The 16082-nt window shown below is 46.3% G+C and overlaps 2 protein-coding genes across 4 annotated transcripts; one reads left to right on the top strand and one right to left on the bottom strand.

Annotated features, from left to right (window-relative positions):
• Nucleotides 1-309: 309 nt before the first annotated feature.
• On the top strand, nt 310-6934 carry mecr (mitochondrial trans-2-enoyl-CoA reductase). Of its 3 annotated transcripts, XM_088931587.1 has the most exons (11): nt 310-610; nt 1064-1161; nt 1331-1462; nt 2280-2423; nt 3092-3194; nt 3674-3779; nt 4436-4538; nt 4761-4834; nt 5292-5352; nt 5449-5521; nt 5819-6934. In XM_088931587.1, exons 1-11 carry the CDS (start codon nt 357-359, stop codon nt 5865-5867), a joined length of 1197 nt encoding a protein of 398 aa, XP_088787713.1. In that variant the 5' UTR covers nt 310-356; the 3' UTR covers nt 5868-6934. The 3 variants fall into 3 exon arrangements, with proteins under 3 accessions (XP_088787713.1, XP_088787712.1, XP_088787714.1); XM_088931586.1 differs by lacking the exon at nt 3674-3779; XM_088931588.1 differs by lacking the exon at nt 3674-3779 and having other exon boundaries at nt 3092-3183.
• Nucleotides 6636-15153, bottom strand: smpdl3b (sphingomyelin phosphodiesterase acid like 3B). The gene is made up of 8 exons (XM_088931584.1): nt 14708-15153; nt 13142-13355; nt 12453-12550; nt 11363-11506; nt 10927-11096; nt 9497-9677; nt 9112-9245; nt 6636-7557 (listed from the first exon to the last, which is right to left on the bottom strand). Exons 1-8 carry the CDS (start codon nt 14775-14777, stop codon nt 7192-7194), a joined length of 1377 nt encoding a protein of 458 aa, XP_088787710.1. The 5' UTR covers nt 14778-15153; the 3' UTR covers nt 6636-7191.
• Between the last annotated feature and the right edge of the window lie 929 nt (nt 15154-16082).

Raw genomic sequence — 16082 nt, forward strand, 5'->3', positions numbered from 1 at the left:
TTTTTTTTTTTTTTTTAGCTTAGTGTATCGGGTCCAAATTGCCAACACATCTCATCTCCCATTAACGCGTAACTGGTGTAAAATACTCGTTATTGTGATGTTATAAATCACATCAGTGGGTTCGCACGCCTGTAACGCAGGGAACCGTAATTATTATATTTGCGGCGCCTACAAAATTGAAATATTAAGTGACATTTTGAAATGTCCCTATATTGTGAAATGTACGGTAAAAATGGCTGTTATCTGACCACCCCTAATATACTCGTTAGCGGATGAGGGCCAATCCTTCTGTAGGAGGCGGTATGGAAATTTGTTACGACAGGAGGGAGTTTGGGTGACCTGCTCACCGGTGCACCATGGTGTTCTCTGCCTGTTGGAGTTTGTTGTGGAGAAGGACGGGTATTTCACACAGACGGAAAATATGCAGATTCGTAAGTGGAGCAAGTGTCTCCGAATATGTTTTCCGGCGGAGACAGCTGCCAAACAGCCGGGACAGCAGCGACCCTTCTCGCTGTCCTCCTGCGGGCTGCAGGTACTCCTCCGCGGCTGCTGGGGTGGACTGCAGGGCGCTGGTCTACAGGAGCCACGGCGATCCTGCGCAGGCTGTCCAGTAAGCACTCTTGCGCCACTTATCTGCCCAGAAAGCCAGTCTGAAAATAATACCAGCACCGCAGTGAAAAATATTTAAATGCTGGTGTTTTTTTTTTCAGGCATAATTTACAGATTTAATAAAACACATTTTAGCGCTCGTTAAAACGCGAAACAACACCAGTCGGGGATTACACTGTATATACAGTATGTGAACAGCGGTGGAAATCATTTTATACAAATCATGTACAAGAATCATTTCTACTGGCAGCGAAGAAATGAAACTCCTGATGAAATTATGTTGTGCATCATGTGAGAAACCCTTTTATTATCTTAAAAGAACCCGAAGACACGTGTTGAAGTGTTTAACAGGCGAAGTTCTCCCCTATACAGTATTTGATGGTGAGTTTATGATGTATAACCGCCTCCCAGAGACTGCTGAACTGGTGCTGTCGTACATGTTTGTCCTGTTCAGGATGGAGAAAATGAAACTCCCTGCTCTGGGAGACAGAAGTGTCCTCGTGAAGATGCTGGCAGCCCCCATCAACCCTTCAGACATGAATATGGTTCAAGGTAATAGTCTGGTCTTCTGATTTCTCTCTGGCCTTGACGTGATTGAACTGGGGTGAAGCCCCTTCTCTGCACAGCTGGTTCTTTGTAAATGTCTGCTGTGCACTGCGTCCATCTCTCTCTCTTGGCCTGATTTTGACTCTGTTCCCTCACTCTCCCTGTCTCTGTGCAGGTACTTATGCTATCCTGCCCCCCCTCCCAGCAGTAGGAGGGAATGAGGGGGTTGGCCAGGTCCTGGAAGTGGGCGGTCAGGTGACCTCGCTGAGAGCTGGTGATTGGGTAATACCCAGGGATGCTGGACTGGGTGAGGCGGGAGTTCCTGTCCTGGAGGACGGGTCTTGCCATTTTTATGGGCGGATCAATGATGGTGTTGTCTAGCAACTGTCAAGTTTCATTTGTGTGTGAATTTAGGTATCTGTTAATTATAGGATGACGTTCTTTGGAAAATGTCAGCAGCTATATCACCCTGCAACTCACCACTGGCAGCCCACTGAAGCTCAGCAGGTGTGAGCCTGGCCAGTACCTGGATGGGAGTCCTCCTGGGAAAGCTAAGGTTGCTGCTAGAAGAGGTGTTAGTGGGACCACTAGGGGGCGCTCACCCTGTGGTCTGTGTGGGTCCTAATGCCCCCGTATAGTGACGGGGACACTATACTGTAAAAAAAAAGCTGCCATCCTGTGGATGAGAACTCGCTGCTGACTCACTGCAGTCATTAAAAATCCCAGGGCGTTTCTTGAAAATAGTAGGGATGTTATCCTGGTTTCCTGGCCAAATTTCCCATTAGCCTTTACCAATCATGGCCTTCTAATAATCCCCATCTATGAACTGGCTTCATCACTCTGCTCTCCTCCCACTGAGAGCTGATGTGTGGTGAGCATACTGGTGAACTCTGGCTGCTGTCGCATCATCCAGGTGAGGCTGCACACTGGTGGTGGTGGAGGGGAGTCCCTGTTACTTGTAAAGCGCTTTGTATGAGGTGTCCAGAAAAGCGCTATATAAGTGTAAGAAATTATTATTAGGAAATTGTTATACCATCATTTGAGGACAGGGTGTTCATTGACTCTTGAAAAATCAGCGGATGTTTGTACTGAAACTCACAAGTGGCTGTCTGATTTTTGGACAGGCACATGGAGGACAGCTGCTGTGTTCGGTGAAGAGGACCTGATCGCTGTGCCCAGTGATATCCCAGTACTGTGTGCTGCCACTCTGGGAGTGAATCCCTGTACTGCTTACAGGATGCTGTCAGACTTTGAGACCTTAAAGCCAGGTACTCTAGACTTTCATCACTGCATAGCAGCAGTAAACTGAACACCTCTCCTACCTTCCCAGGCCTGGAGGAAACAGGCAATTTCCCCAGTTAACAAAGTAACTTGGTACTAAGTAGATCAAATGCCCATTTAATGATAACGTGTACACTGCAACAAGAGACTTCCATGACCTATATATACACCTGTATACCTGTCCCTTTAGGGCTCAGAGCATGTCTCAGTAATGAGCTGCACCAACTGTGCCCCAGTCTGTCAGTGTATCAGGTTCCACAGCTGTGGAAGGAGCAGAGAGGGCAGGAGGCAGTGATCCCGGGCCATTAGGAAAAAACAAATACCTTTCCTGCAAGCTACATTTATGTGAGCAGTGCACGTTTAGTTGTCATGCTGCACAATACTAAGGCACAGGTCGCTGGTCCTGATTGGCGCAGACACCGGATGCCCGGCCGTGTAAACTGCACGGTGACGGGGCTGCGAATGGCGCGGTTTGCACGGAGGTGTGGGAGCGGTCTTGTTGGCGCAGTAATTTTCTGATATTGAGGAAAAACCCGAAGTAAAAAGGAGGGGGCGAGAGTTTTGTCAGGCTAAGTCCCATTAAACGGGTAGATCTGAAGCCATCAACGAGTCTCGATTTTTAAACTGGGCTACCATGCTCTCTTGCCCTTCGCAGGCGATTCTGTGATCCAGAACGCGGCGAACAGCGGCGTGGGCCAGGCTGTCATTCAGATCGCGGCCGCCAGGGGGATCCACACCATCAACGTGGTGCGAAGCAGGTAGCTCCCGGCTGGGAAGGGAGTTAAAGGGGTAGCTCACGTCTGGCGTGTTCTGACAAAAACGAGGCTCCTCCCAAGTTTTACTCTCAAGGTTGGGATTTTCATTCTGATAAATATGTGCTTTTAAATATGGCTACCTTAAATTGAAAAGATAAATATGTTGTACTTTGGCTCCTTTAACCTCTTTTTCGGAGGCTGTGTGTGAAGACCAGTAATTTAACGAGGAGTATTCGTGTAAAAGTGAGGTTCATATCATGTCATTTGTATATAGCTTCATCTCCCTGCCACCAGGTGGTGCGCCAAAGCACAGTAACACAGTAAATTCTACTGAATTCTTCATTCTTTCTTCTAGTGAATATTGTTTTATTGGCAGACTGCGTGTCCTGTCTTTCTCAAGTAAACTTTCTCATAGTAAAGGTTTATTCTAGGTGTCCCAGATTTACTAACAAATCTGTTTTTGTCCTGGATTCTGGAAATAGAGAAAGTTGTGAGGCCTTCTCCACAGAAACTAAGACAGAGGAGGAAAATAAAACCTGCCAGAAAGGCAGGAGAGCAACTCTCCCCTCCCCTGTGATTGCTGCAATGGTACGCACACCTTGAAAGCAACTTCTACCCTCTTCTCCTCCCTGCTTGTGGTCTGTTTTCAGCTTGGGGAAATATGGTCCATCACCCCCCTCTCTCTGTATATAGGTTTTATTTTTACTCAAAGCTTCCTTCTAGGAATGCCATCCAGAACCAGACGTGGTGTGGCCTGTTTGTAAAGCACTACCACAGCAGTGTTTTCTTTCAGAAGCTCTTTCTGAAGTAGTGGGTGAACGCAGCCAGTGACTGCCTGAGCAAAATCACCAGCAGGGAAACTTAGCAGGACACAAACCAGGAGAAACGAGGACAAGACAGGGAACTGCTTCTTTCCTCTTGGACCCCAGTAATGGGACAGCCTTGCTTCCTTGTCTTTGAATCCATGAGCTTGGTCTGTCCTGGTGTTACCAGTCATTCTGTTTCTTAAGCAATAAAGGGGTCCTGATATCATCTGCATTTTGTTGGTTCAAATTGGGAATAGAATTGACAGGCACTGCATCTCAATTAATAGTTTAGGGAAACATAAGTGGGGCTCAGAATATATAGAAAATGTTATACACTTACCAAAAATCAATGGGAGAAAAAGAAACTGAGTCAATGGAGTCGGATAGAGAGGTGTCTGTGGCTTAGCGGGTTGACTCGGTGTGTGTCTCCGACTCCAGGCCCGACCTCCAGCAGCTCACAGACAGGCTCCGGGCCCTGGGTGCAGCTCACGTGGTCACAGAGGAGACTCTGCGCAAGCCAGCGATGAGCGAGATCTTCAAGGTGGGCACATGGCTCATAGCCGAGCACTGCGGTTCTTTTAGGTCAGGGAGAAACTGAGTTTTTGCATGCATTCTGCCCGCTATTGTCCTTATTAAATAAATGGCGGATTTGGTTAATGCGTCTGTGTTGCAGGAATTTGAAGATGGATTAATTTATGGTGTGTTTTCGCTGAAGGTGTTGGCATTCTCCTCCCTTCAGTGTCCTCTTTCTCTCTCCCTCCAGAGCTGTCCTCGACCCCGCCTGGCACTGAATGGGGTGGGTGGGAAAAGTGCCACCGAACTGCTGCGCCACTTACAGTAAGTCCCACGGGCACTGTCCACCTCCAGGCCTGGGCAGAACTGGCAGGCCGGGGGGGTTGGGAGCTTGTTAGTGTCCATGTACTTGTGTGCAAGGGAGAGGAAATTAAGAAAATCAGAGTAGTTACAGATGAGAGAAGGCCAACAGGCCCATCTAACCTGTTCGGTAGTTAGTAGCTCATTGAACCAAGAATCTTAGTCTGTTTCCTGAAAGAAGCCAGGGCATCAGCTACAGCAACATGACTGGTCAGCTTGTTCCACTCCCACCACCCTTTGCGTAAAGAATGGAATCCCTAATGTGTTCAGTGGTTCACTTGAGGACCTAGTTAATATGCTTCTTTTGTTTCCTGCCATTTGCTTGGACTGCTCACGTGCGTCCAGCCTTGTCGCAGTGGCAGTAGCAGCTTGCTGCAGTGCACGGCCACGGTGACGCGAATCGCTGTCTCTGTGCTTGTAGGAGTGGAGGTACAATGGTGACCTATGGGGGGATGGCGAAGCAGCCGGTCACGGTGCCCGTGGTGAGTCAGTGCATCGTGGTGTGGGTGTGGCGTTCCACTGGTTGGGCTCGAGCCCTTTCTGTCAGCTGATGGCCCCTTTCACCCCTCCCTCCTCAGAGTGCCCTGATCTTCAAGGATGTGAGGGTGCAAGGATTCTGGGTAACAAAATGGAAGAGAGAACATGCTGGCGGTAAGTTGGGCGCTGGTCGTAGACGTGCACAGCACGTTCACTTGAAGAGGTCGTGACATCAGCGAGCACTAGAACGATGCTACAAAATTGCCCCCATGGCGAAGTAATGAAAATCGGCGGGACCAGCACTGACTGGTCTTGACTGCATATGGCAACGCTCATGCTGTGTTCAAATATGGCATCTGCCTCGGGAGATGGGGAGCCTGGTTGTGTCACTTTTGCCAGTGCAGGCAAAAGCCGAAGAATAATGACTTGTTAGCCTAAGCCCAGGTATTCTCCTTTCTCCTGGCTCTGCAGATCAGGGGGCTCTGAAGGAGATGCTCTCCGAATTGTGTGCTCTGATTAGGGGGGGTAAACTGTCCGCCCCAGCCTGCACTGAAGTCAGCTTCCAGGACTTCCGCACAGCCCTGAACAGCGCCATGGAGCCCTTCACCTCTGCCAAGCAGGTCCTCGTTATGTGATGCAAGGGTCCGGTCCAGCTTCTGCATGAGGAGGAGCAAGGAATCCTGGAATGGGCCTGACAGGGCAGGTTCTGGCCTGCCTGACCCCAGAACTGCTCAGACGAATGGCAAATGTGCCATCTGTTGTAATATTGATAGACGCCGCAGCTCTGTAACCAACAGGGAGGAGCACAGAAGCACATTGAACAATTAAACCGTGCAGGACTGTGCTCCGCACTTCCTCTGCCCAAACAGGAATGTGCTGTTTTTTTCTATGGGGTTAAGCACCAATGGTAAGTCTGTAATACAGCCATTAAAAAAGAGCCCAGGAGTTCACTAGTGTTTTTCTCTCTAAGAGTTTTATAGTAGTAAGAAACTGACTGCAAAAGACAATGGAGGATGCTCTAATACTGTCAGTATTTCTATGAATTAAATTCTACATGGTGTACATAAAATACCAGGTGTGCTTAACCCTGCCCTACATTAAATAATTAGGTACTCAGATGAATATTTCCAGCCAGTGTGAATGGCAGGTAAGCTGTGTTGTACTGTACAGTTTACTAATAGGCTGTACTTGTTTAGTTTAGTTCCCTCTTTCTTTAAAGAGCCGTCACTTTTATTAGCTGTTGACACCATCCAGACAAATACAGAGTCGGACTGTGTGTGCCCTCAAAGTATTAGCTTTTATCAGTTTATTGACCAGTCTTCGGCTACAATTTACGCGGCACATTTTCACAAGGCAATAGTGCAGATCGCTTTCCTCTTCAGCTTCAGGGAAACGAGAGAGGGATCAAAGGTGAGAGAAGTCCTTATCTCATGTGCAATGTTCAGTTTCTGTACTCGCCTTTCAAGTGCACCAGCTAAAGCTGAAATAAAACCCTGATAGTGGAAATAGTCTCTAGTGAACATTCTCCAAAGAAGCATCTACATGATTGTTGAAAGATGCCCTTTGCACAGGAATAAATGCAGCAAAACATTCCAAAATGTGTGTTATCTGTGTAGCTGCGGGTGTGGTTTGGGAAAACGGAATCGGCCATGTGAATCTTAAGTAATTACATCTGCCACAAACCTAGAGAATAGAAAACTGGAAAACGGGATCCTAGGAGTTGTCTGTAGGCTGTGGCGTTAGATGGAATTGAAGAGTATGGGACTGCAGCTGAATGTACTTGTTTGCTTTGGTATCAGCTGTTAGTGCTGGGGTTCCTACCAGGGCTACCAGAACGGCCTGGGCTACACCACAGCCCCCAGGAGTGCGACCGGGAGAGCCAGCAGGAGCGGCCGGAGCCGCAGCCGCGCCGGAGACGCCCCCTCTACCGCCAGGCAGCGCTCGTACTCCAGGAAGTCCACCTCGCGGATGGCGCAGACGTGGTCGGCGCGGCAGGCCTCGTCGCAGGGGGAGAGGTCGTAGCTGACGGAGTTGAGCTCGTAGTACTTCTGCAGGGCGCAGGGCTCCTGGGCCAGGCGCCGCAGCACCCGGTGCATGGCGGCCGGCGAGGCGCTGGGCGCGCGGAAGGCCTCGCTCAACCGGTACTCCTTCTCCCAGCGCGCCCCGGCCAGGTTGGCGCGGGTCAGGTTCAGGTAATATGTGACCATGTCCTGGGGCAGCAGCAGAGGCAGCAGGGGTCAGTGGCGTGACGCGAGCTTGTTTCCTGCCATAAGTTCACTGGCTGTCCAGTCCTGATCCGGGAGCGGGTCTGCGGGTTTTCATTTCACCCCTTATCGGACCAATTTAAACCGCTCCTCCAGCTCTGCAGAGACCTTGAAGACCTGCAGACACACTGACTGTCCCTCCAGGATCAGGACCGGACACTCCAGCTATAGGATAATGTCTGTGATGACTTCAGGTGAAAATTATGTTCAGTAGTTAAGAACTGTCTTATTTTTTTCTTACTTCAACCACTACGTAGAAATTCTGTTCACATATGGCTCTTAGTTCCCAAACTGCACTAGTCGTTGACATGGTTTCTTGATGCAGTTCTGAAACCAGTCAGGCCAGACTTACTGTGTGATTTCACTGGTTCAGTTAGTGTACTGGTTTCATCTGTTGTCCCTAACAAAAGCGGTACAACCACAGCAGGAAGAACAGAATCAATTTTTACATCTCAGTCAAATGAGGATGATCTAAACTGACCTCTCCAAAGAAATTCATGCTTTAATCAGCCATACGTGAAAATGACTGGCTGGGATGTTGGCATTCAGCAGCACGTTGAGATAGCAGAAGAAAAAAAAAGAAGAAATTGTTTTATTCTCTAATCTATTATCTAACATTTCTGAGAAGGATTCGGGAAGCTGACGATAGGGGTTATGGTGAAAAGGTCAATTAATGTCCTAATTCTAAAGCGCTCAGGTTGGTGATATTCTGTTGCCCTTATTTCCTCATATAAGTATTAAAATCACTTTTATGAAGCCATTTGGCTTCTCAGATTGCAATTCAAGGTGTAACAGAGCTGTAGAATCACAGACTATGAAGAAGGGGAAATGCATTACTTAAAACACTGCTGATACAACCCACCCTTTAATAGCTTTGTAACAGTGTAATATATCAGTCATACTGACTTATTAAAGTGCAATAATAAGAGCTAGTTTATGGGCAAGATCACATATTACTGCTGCCCTCTGACAAGATCTAAAGATGTCAGCAAATTAGTTTCATCCAAGGGGTAGAAGAAGAAAGAGGCAAAAGAAAAATGGTTTCGGCAACATGATGCACAGTAGTTCAAGATCAGGATAAGTGCAAAGTTTGAACTTCACCGAAACACAAGAACACGGGAAAGATTTCAAACGAGAGGAGGCCCTTTAGCCCATGCAACCCATTTAAAGTAGCAGCTTCATTCACACGTGGCTCTTAGTTCCTGAATTGCTCTGACCATTGACATTTCACTTGAGATTCTGATGTAATTCTGAAACCAGTTACAGCAGGTTTGCTTCCTGTATTCATGGGTCTAGTTTGTGTATAAGTCATATCTTTAATTATAATTAATGCAAGGATCTTGTCCAACCATTTCTTGAACAGTTTCAACCGTACGGCAGGGCAGCTTGTTCCACACTCTGGCCACCCTTTGTGTATATAGAAGGAAATCCCTAAGTGTTGGCTCTCAGCTGTAAATGCACTTCATCATAGTTGTTCCCCTCTGGTTCATTGTGAAATACCTGTACGAGCAGCGTGCTGGGGTCATACTCAAAGACTCGGATGCCTGGGTTGTTGGCACCATTCTTCACGCCGGGCAAAGTGGTCTTCCAGGGGGTGATGCCTGGAGCCAGGAACATGGTGCTGATAGGAGTCCCTGCGTAGAGAACAGGAGAGACATGTTTCAGGAGCAACCAGGTCAGAAAAAGGAGAGGAACAGGAGAGACATTCTAACTGTTACCACGTTGCAACTTTCTTGCTTTATGAAATATTAAATATTATTAAATAGTTCTCCAATTAAATTCTGTAATGAACATGCAAGACACCTCTTTGAATCTAAATCTAAATCAATCAAACCCCACCTAAACCCTGACCATTTGTAAACAAAGGAAAGTCTCGGCGCTGTACCATTGGAGTCGTAGAACATGCGGAAACTGTCGGTGTGATGGTGACCGAAGAACTGGCCGGCGATAACTCCGTGGTGCTTCTGGATGAGCTGAAGGTAGTACCTGTTGAACTGGGGCCTAAACCACGCTTTCAGACGCTTCTTCTCGAAGAAGCCCGGAGGCACGTGTCCTAGGATGTAGACCTGCGTGCACACGGAAGCAGGGAAGCAAATTTTAGGAATATAAAAGAATATATGGAGTGAAGACTTTCGGCAAAGATGTGTGCTGAACCTAGCACATGATGGGTACACTGGTACATCAAAACTTTGACCCACCTCTCGTATCTGGGAAGCTAAAGCTTTCATCATGTCCTCGGTGTGTAGTTTCAATTGGCAGAAGTATTGGATTTAATAATATCCCTTTACCTCCCACAATAGCTTCACCATAAACTCCATTCCATGATAATCTAAGCCAGATCTTGCTCACTTTAGAACAATGGTTTATGTCTAGAAGAGTCTAATGAAGTCCGTTCATTGTTTAAATGCCATGTTAACCAGCAACTCACAGCTGGCAGCCCACTGAAGCTAAACAGGTGTGAGCCTGGTCAGTACCTGGATGGGAGACCTCCTGGGAAAAGCAGGAGTTGCTGCTGGAAGAGCTGTTAGTGGGCCAGTAGGGGGCGCTCACCCTGCAGTCTGTGTGGGTCCTAATGCCCCAGTGTAGTGACGGGGGCACCATACTGTAAAAAGGCACCGACCTTTGGATGAGACATAAAACCGAAGTCCTGACTCTCTGTGTTCATTAAAAATCCCAGGGTGTTTCTCAATGTCAAGGCCAAATTTCCCATTGGCCTTTACCAATCATGGCCTCCTACTAATCCCCATCTATGAATCGGCTTCATCACTCTGTTCTCCTCCCCACTGCGAGCTGATATGTGCTGAGTGTACTTGCGCACTATGGCTGCCATCTCAATATCCAGGTGAGGCTGCACACTGGTGGTGATGGAGGGGGGTCCCCATTACCTGTAAAGCGCTTTTGAGTGGAGTGTCCAGAAAAGTATAAGGATTTTTTTTTGTTTTGTTTTACTTGTTCTAATTGTGAAATATTTTTAATGCTAATCCTAACTCTGGGGTTTACAGTACTGCCTGCACTTTTAATCATACAGTATATGATTGCTGAACATATTCTGTGAATGAGCCTCTACCAGCTATAGCATCTGATTATAAAACACATTTAACTGAGGCATTCAAAGTCCTGGCAGAGTCACAGTTCAACAATATCATTGTCAGACTCTGGACAGATCACAGAACTCAAAACTAGAGGGCAGCTCAGGGCTGCTTTTCTTGGGTCCATCAAAGAAAAATGGATTTGATGACAGTGTGGGACTTTCAAGATGTCACTTAGCAAACAAGCAACCAGTTATGTAACCAAACTTGTACTTCCTGTGCTGACCTTTTCTTGGTCAACAGCTGCCTTGGTCAGTACATTGTCCATCCACTTGAACTGGCCAGCCGGGTCTTCTAGCTCTGCAGTCTGCGTGTTTTGGTCATAGTAGAGGTTAGTGTTGAGGATGATTACTCGCTGACCAGTACGGTTTAGCAGCTTCTCTGTGTAGTATCCACCTGACGAAAGAACGAGATTACAGACAGCATGCTGGGAAATCCACATTTAACTTTACTTTGTTTTTAATTCCAGCACCACCATCCTGGCCCAATGTGCAACACTAATTACTTAGTGTGACTTAATTTTGTAACACTAAACAATGAAAATCTGATTGAAATGCTAACTCTATTGCTGATACTGATCATTGCCACAACAGTCATTTCCATACTGGCTTCGAATCAAAGGGAAGCAGAGCAGCTCCTCATGATGTCCGATTCCCTGGTACCTGTCCTGAAGGTGTGCAGAGAGTCCGGTTCCAGCCAGGCCTGCCAGAGCTCGGCGGTCCTGTTGTACATGTAGTTGGGCCCCCCAGGCAGCTGGCTCTTGGGGTGGAAGTCATGGTTGCCCAAAGCAGAGTAGACTTTGGTATCTACAGCGGGCAAACAGAGACACTTAGCAACTCCAGGTTCACCAGACGCCATTACGCTTCTGCGTTCAGCCTTCAATTTATGTTCGCTTCAGTTCTCTCTCTGGCGGGGATTCTGACACGTGGGAGGAAAGTCCTTAATTGGAGGCCTTGTGAACCAATGAAATGTTCACAATTACATTGCAATTACTGTCTTATCAAGGGGAAGCTGAGGCACCCTACTCTGCCAGAGTCAGGAACCCTGTGCCATGGGAGCTGACATGGCTTGCTGGGACCCATGGAAAGACGTGCTGCTGAACTCTGCTGTTGCCATTGGCTGTGTTCTTGTGCTGGAAGAGGTCAGCAAGTGACTGTGGAACAGCATGTGTATTTTACGATTTGCTCAGAGGAAACTCTTATGGCCTATACTGTGACACTGCTGACTGGGCTTCATAAGCCCTCCATCCAGCACTGTGCTTAACACAATTGTCAAGTGTATCTGAGCTGCATTATGGTATGGTCTAGTCTTGCACCATCCATTCATCAATTCTTACATTTTCTAACAGCTTTTATCCAATACAAAGTCACGGGAGAGCTGGAGCCTATCCTGGCAAACAACAGGACTCCAGTGCATGGCAAGATACATGCAGACACAGAGGCGCACACACTCTTGCCAGGATCCAATTAACCTGCTAGCATGTCTATGGACTGTGGGAGGAAACCAGCGCACCTAGAGGAATACCACATGAACACAAGGAGAACATACAAAGTCCATGCAGATAGTGGCCCAGGTCTGCGCCTTGCACTATTCTGTAGTAAATAGATGCTGTAAATAGGTACTATACACTATGACTATTAACTGTATGGTCCAGTATTCCATATGGAGGCCCAACAGTGATGTATATGCTGTATATATTGTTCTAGTTTTCCATGTATGGATAGAGAATGAAAGCAGTCCTTGGGGACTTACCTGGAAACACTTGCCGAATGATGTCTGTGAGGTTACCAATGATGGAGAGGACAGCTTCTTCCCCCAGCTGCTCGTTAGGCACATGAGGTGTGTCGTCCCTGTCAAGAACACACACTCGTGAAAGGACTGCTCAGAGCTGCCCTTCTCTCCATCAACTGCCTTTTCTAGTCATCCCAAACTAAAGAGAGAAGACAGAAGGGGCTCAACCCCAGCGATCTCTGCCCATCTGGCCTCACTGTTCCCCTGAGTGACTGCTGACTGCGCAGCCGCTCTCGTTTCGTGACGTCTGCCTGTGTGAACACCCCTGGAAAAGAGAGCTGAAAACGTAAACCTTTTCTCCTGCAAACTTGTTTTCTGTTCTCCATTTTAAACCAAACACATAAAAACAAGGCTTTTTGCTTAAGCCAAATAATGGGCTAACAGGGTCACTGATCGGGAGCTGGGTTTCTATTTCAAACCCTTTGAAGTGGGGGAAACAGAAATACTTTCCACGTGCAGAAGGCAGCCTGTTTCGTACTGATTTTATTTTGCCCCAAAAAGTTTGATCACTTTCCACTTTGCAGTGCCAGACTTCATTGTGCTCACGTGTTTTCTTGGAGAGGACAAAATGAAAGAATGTTAACTTGCTGGAAAGCACTAGGGAAAGACGAGTGGCTATTGGTGATGATTTCTGAAAGGTGCGTCAGTACCCAGTCCAGACAATAAAATCTGGGTCAGGCAGGATGTCTCTCATGGCACAGATGGAGGAGTTGATCAGAGCCCAGGGAGAGTCGCAGAGGTAATCCCCAAACTTCCCAGCATTCGGCACAGGTTGGGAGCCACTGGATGGACAGATGGTCTTGGGATCATCTGTCACCTTGTACTTCGGGTCCCAGTGGAGGTCTGTGATGTGCCAGAATTGACCTGAAAGACATTAACATGCAGGAGTCCCTGAATCTTAACCCCGGGCGTATCTGGTGTAAAGGCCCGTACCAATGGGAGGACAAAACGGGATTTTATTTTTCCTGATTGTCTAACATTGCGAGAGACTTGTAGTTGCGTCACTTTCTGTGAGTGGCCCTTAAGATTGTTCCCCACCTCCCAAAATTCAGATGATGATCAGATCAGGCACCATCCGGCTAACAATTCAACAACCGAATTAACAATTCAAATGTAAATCAGGTCTAGCCATGTCAGAAAACTCTGAATGTAACTTTACAGGTCTGAGTTATTCATACACAGTCTCTTCATTTAACTTGTTAACGATATAGAAGAGGTGTGAACACATTTTTAAACTTGGAGGAGCAAAACAGTACCACATGAGCAACGTCCACATCTACCACGTTTCACTCAGAGGATCCCTCAGCAAAAGCTGCACAGCTGCGACTGAAGCGCTGCTGCAGTAATTCAGGACTTCCTGGCATCTCCAGCCATACAACGAGCTGTAGAAGGCTCCGTACAGGTGTTCAGGATACAAATATATTGAAAGTGTAAGGCGAACTTGAAGAGAACTGTGAAAATGCGTCCACCTGTTCTAGGCTTACGCTTACCTATTAAGAAAGGTTGTTATATATTATTTCTGATTAAAGAGCAGTATATACCGATACTGAAACAGAAGTGTTGTAGCAGAGGCTAAAGCTGGACGTACGAATTGCACGATTTGAAAATAGTAAAACTGACTTGGATTCGTTTTGTGCTCTGAGCAACAAAATAAGAACAGTATATACTGTAGATGAGACTGTAGATGCAGAGACTGCATATACAGTAGCAATGTCATTAGCACACAGTGAATAATAATATACAGGTTTTAAACAAAATAAGTCTAACATGGACGCTTAGCTTTGTACCATACCGAATTACCGTAACTGACATCGTGTTATCCTGTTGAAAATATGATTCAATAGAATCTTAGTAGCTGGTATTTTTTTTAATAGGCAGGAAACAGTGCGTGAAACACCAATGCCCGGTTTATCATTGTTGCTAGCAAGGTGGACTCAAATATATTAAACACATCTAAAGAATCTTTTCTCATTGCTTTTAAGATTCAATCACACCATACATAGCCCTCTCTGGTTGTCCAGTACTCCCAAGAAAAACACATGTGAATCTTGGCGGAGCTCTTAAAATACCAAATCCCCGCTTCTCTGTTACTTTCTTTGGGATTCACACATAACTGCACAACTTGAAAACACAGTTTGGCACCAAGACCCTACTTGTCACTCTAGCTTGGAAACATCTGAACTAATTAGACAGGCAGGCTTTCAGATCCGACTCACCGAGAGCAGACAGTCCCCGACAGAAGCTGAAAAGTAGGCACAGGGTAATGCTTTTCCTCAATGGAGTCATTTTAGCTCGCAATGTCTCGTCCTGCAAAACGGAGCTCGGAGGAGAGCCTTTCAAAAAGAAACGGGAAGCGGTCGAACTTTTCTCTGCGCTCTTCCCCAGCTACTATAAAACATGCATATCGAGTTATATACAGAAGGGAGATAAGCCTCACGTGATTTCGAGTTTGGAGCTTTTAAAAATTTACTTTGGCCGTTTTCGCTTTATCTGAGCAGAGAAATAAAGTTCGTCTTTGTGACGTCCAGCAATAAAAGTCGTTATTATTTAATCCAACCTTCTTCCCTAGCGAGAAAGGGAATAAAAATAGCTCGACTTAAACAGAACCACTACTTTAAAATCATGTACAGCGTAAACAGAAATGTAGCTGCGACCTAAGTGGTTATGAAAGTATCTCCGACCACAGTATGAAGAATTACAGAGTAGGGTCTAAAAATATGAGACATAGTAATTGTCATTTGGCAAAAAAAAATATTTCTACAAATGTATAATCTGAGATTCGTGGTTGATTCTTTTCTCTGAATCCTTAATCAGCTTTTACAAAATCCTCACATTTTAAAAACTAATTGAATAAAAGCGTGACTGCGTAAAGAAAATTGTTACAGTGTCACCTAGCGGCACAGACTTATGATTACAAGGAGAATTGTTTTCGTGGGAGGCCAGCTACTTCAGCACGAGTTTTAATGCCTCTAGTTTCGCAATCACCTCTTTAGTCCACCTGGATGATGCAATGGCAGCCATAGTGCGCCAGAACGCTCCCCACACATCAGCTGTCAGTGAGGAAGAGAGCGGAGTGATGAAGCCAATTCAAGATGGGGATTATTAGGAGGCCATGATTGGTAAGGGCCAATGGGAAGTTTGGCCAGGATGCCGGGGTTACACCCCTAATCTTTTTGAGTAGTATATAGTGGTTGGATAGGGGGAATATTCAAAGGAGAATTATACCTCACCTGTCAGTAATGTACAAATCCAGTATTTGGTGGCAGCATTGCATTACTTGATACAAAATCAAGTACTGAATTGGTAATTGTCAGACAGGTCAAAGCAGAATCTTCTGTTGACCAAAAAGAAACGTCCTGTCACCTGGGGGACTTCATAGTATTATGATACTGGCATTGTTTTGTTTTGTTTTTTTTTAGAATTTCAGTATCATTTCCCCTGTCATTCTTCTCATCTATGACTTTGTGTGTCTGTAACCTTTTTGTGCATACAATACATGTGTTTGTGTGCTTTTTGTACTGTGTGACAGTCTGCGTCAGACTGTGTTACAGGGGGTCCAGGTGCACACAGCGAGTTTAATGAAGAGCTGAG

This window comes from Atractosteus spatula, chromosome 14, assembly GCF_055471065.1.
Source record: "Atractosteus spatula isolate fAtrSpa1 chromosome 14, fAtrSpa1.hap1, whole genome shotgun sequence".
NCBI classification, from domain to species: domain Eukaryota; kingdom Metazoa; phylum Chordata; class Actinopteri; order Semionotiformes; family Lepisosteidae; genus Atractosteus; species Atractosteus spatula.

Coding starts and splice junctions, on each gene's coding strand:
- mecr (XM_088931586.1), top strand. CDS start 357: ATGGTGTTCTCTGCCTGTTGGAGTTTGTTGTGGAGAAGGACGGGTATT. Junction 3,195..4,435: donor ATCAACGTGGTGCGAAGCAG/GTAGCTCCCGGC, acceptor CTCCGACTCCAG/GCCCGACCTCCAGCAGCTCA. Junction 4,539..4,760: donor CGATGAGCGAGATCTTCAAG/GTGGGCACATGG, acceptor CTCTCCCTCCAG/AGCTGTCCTCGACCCCGCCT.
- smpdl3b (XM_088931584.1), bottom strand. CDS start 14,777: ATGACTCCATTGAGGAAAAGCATTACCCTGTGCCTACTTTTCAGCTTC. Junction 11,507..12,452: donor CATTCGGCAAGTGTTTCCAG/GTAAGTCCCCAA, acceptor TGCCCGCTGTAG/ATACCAAAGTCTACTCTGCT. Junction 9,678..10,926: donor CAGCTGTTGACCAAGAAAAG/GTCAGCACAGGA, acceptor GTGTGCACGCAG/GTCTACATCCTAGGACACGT.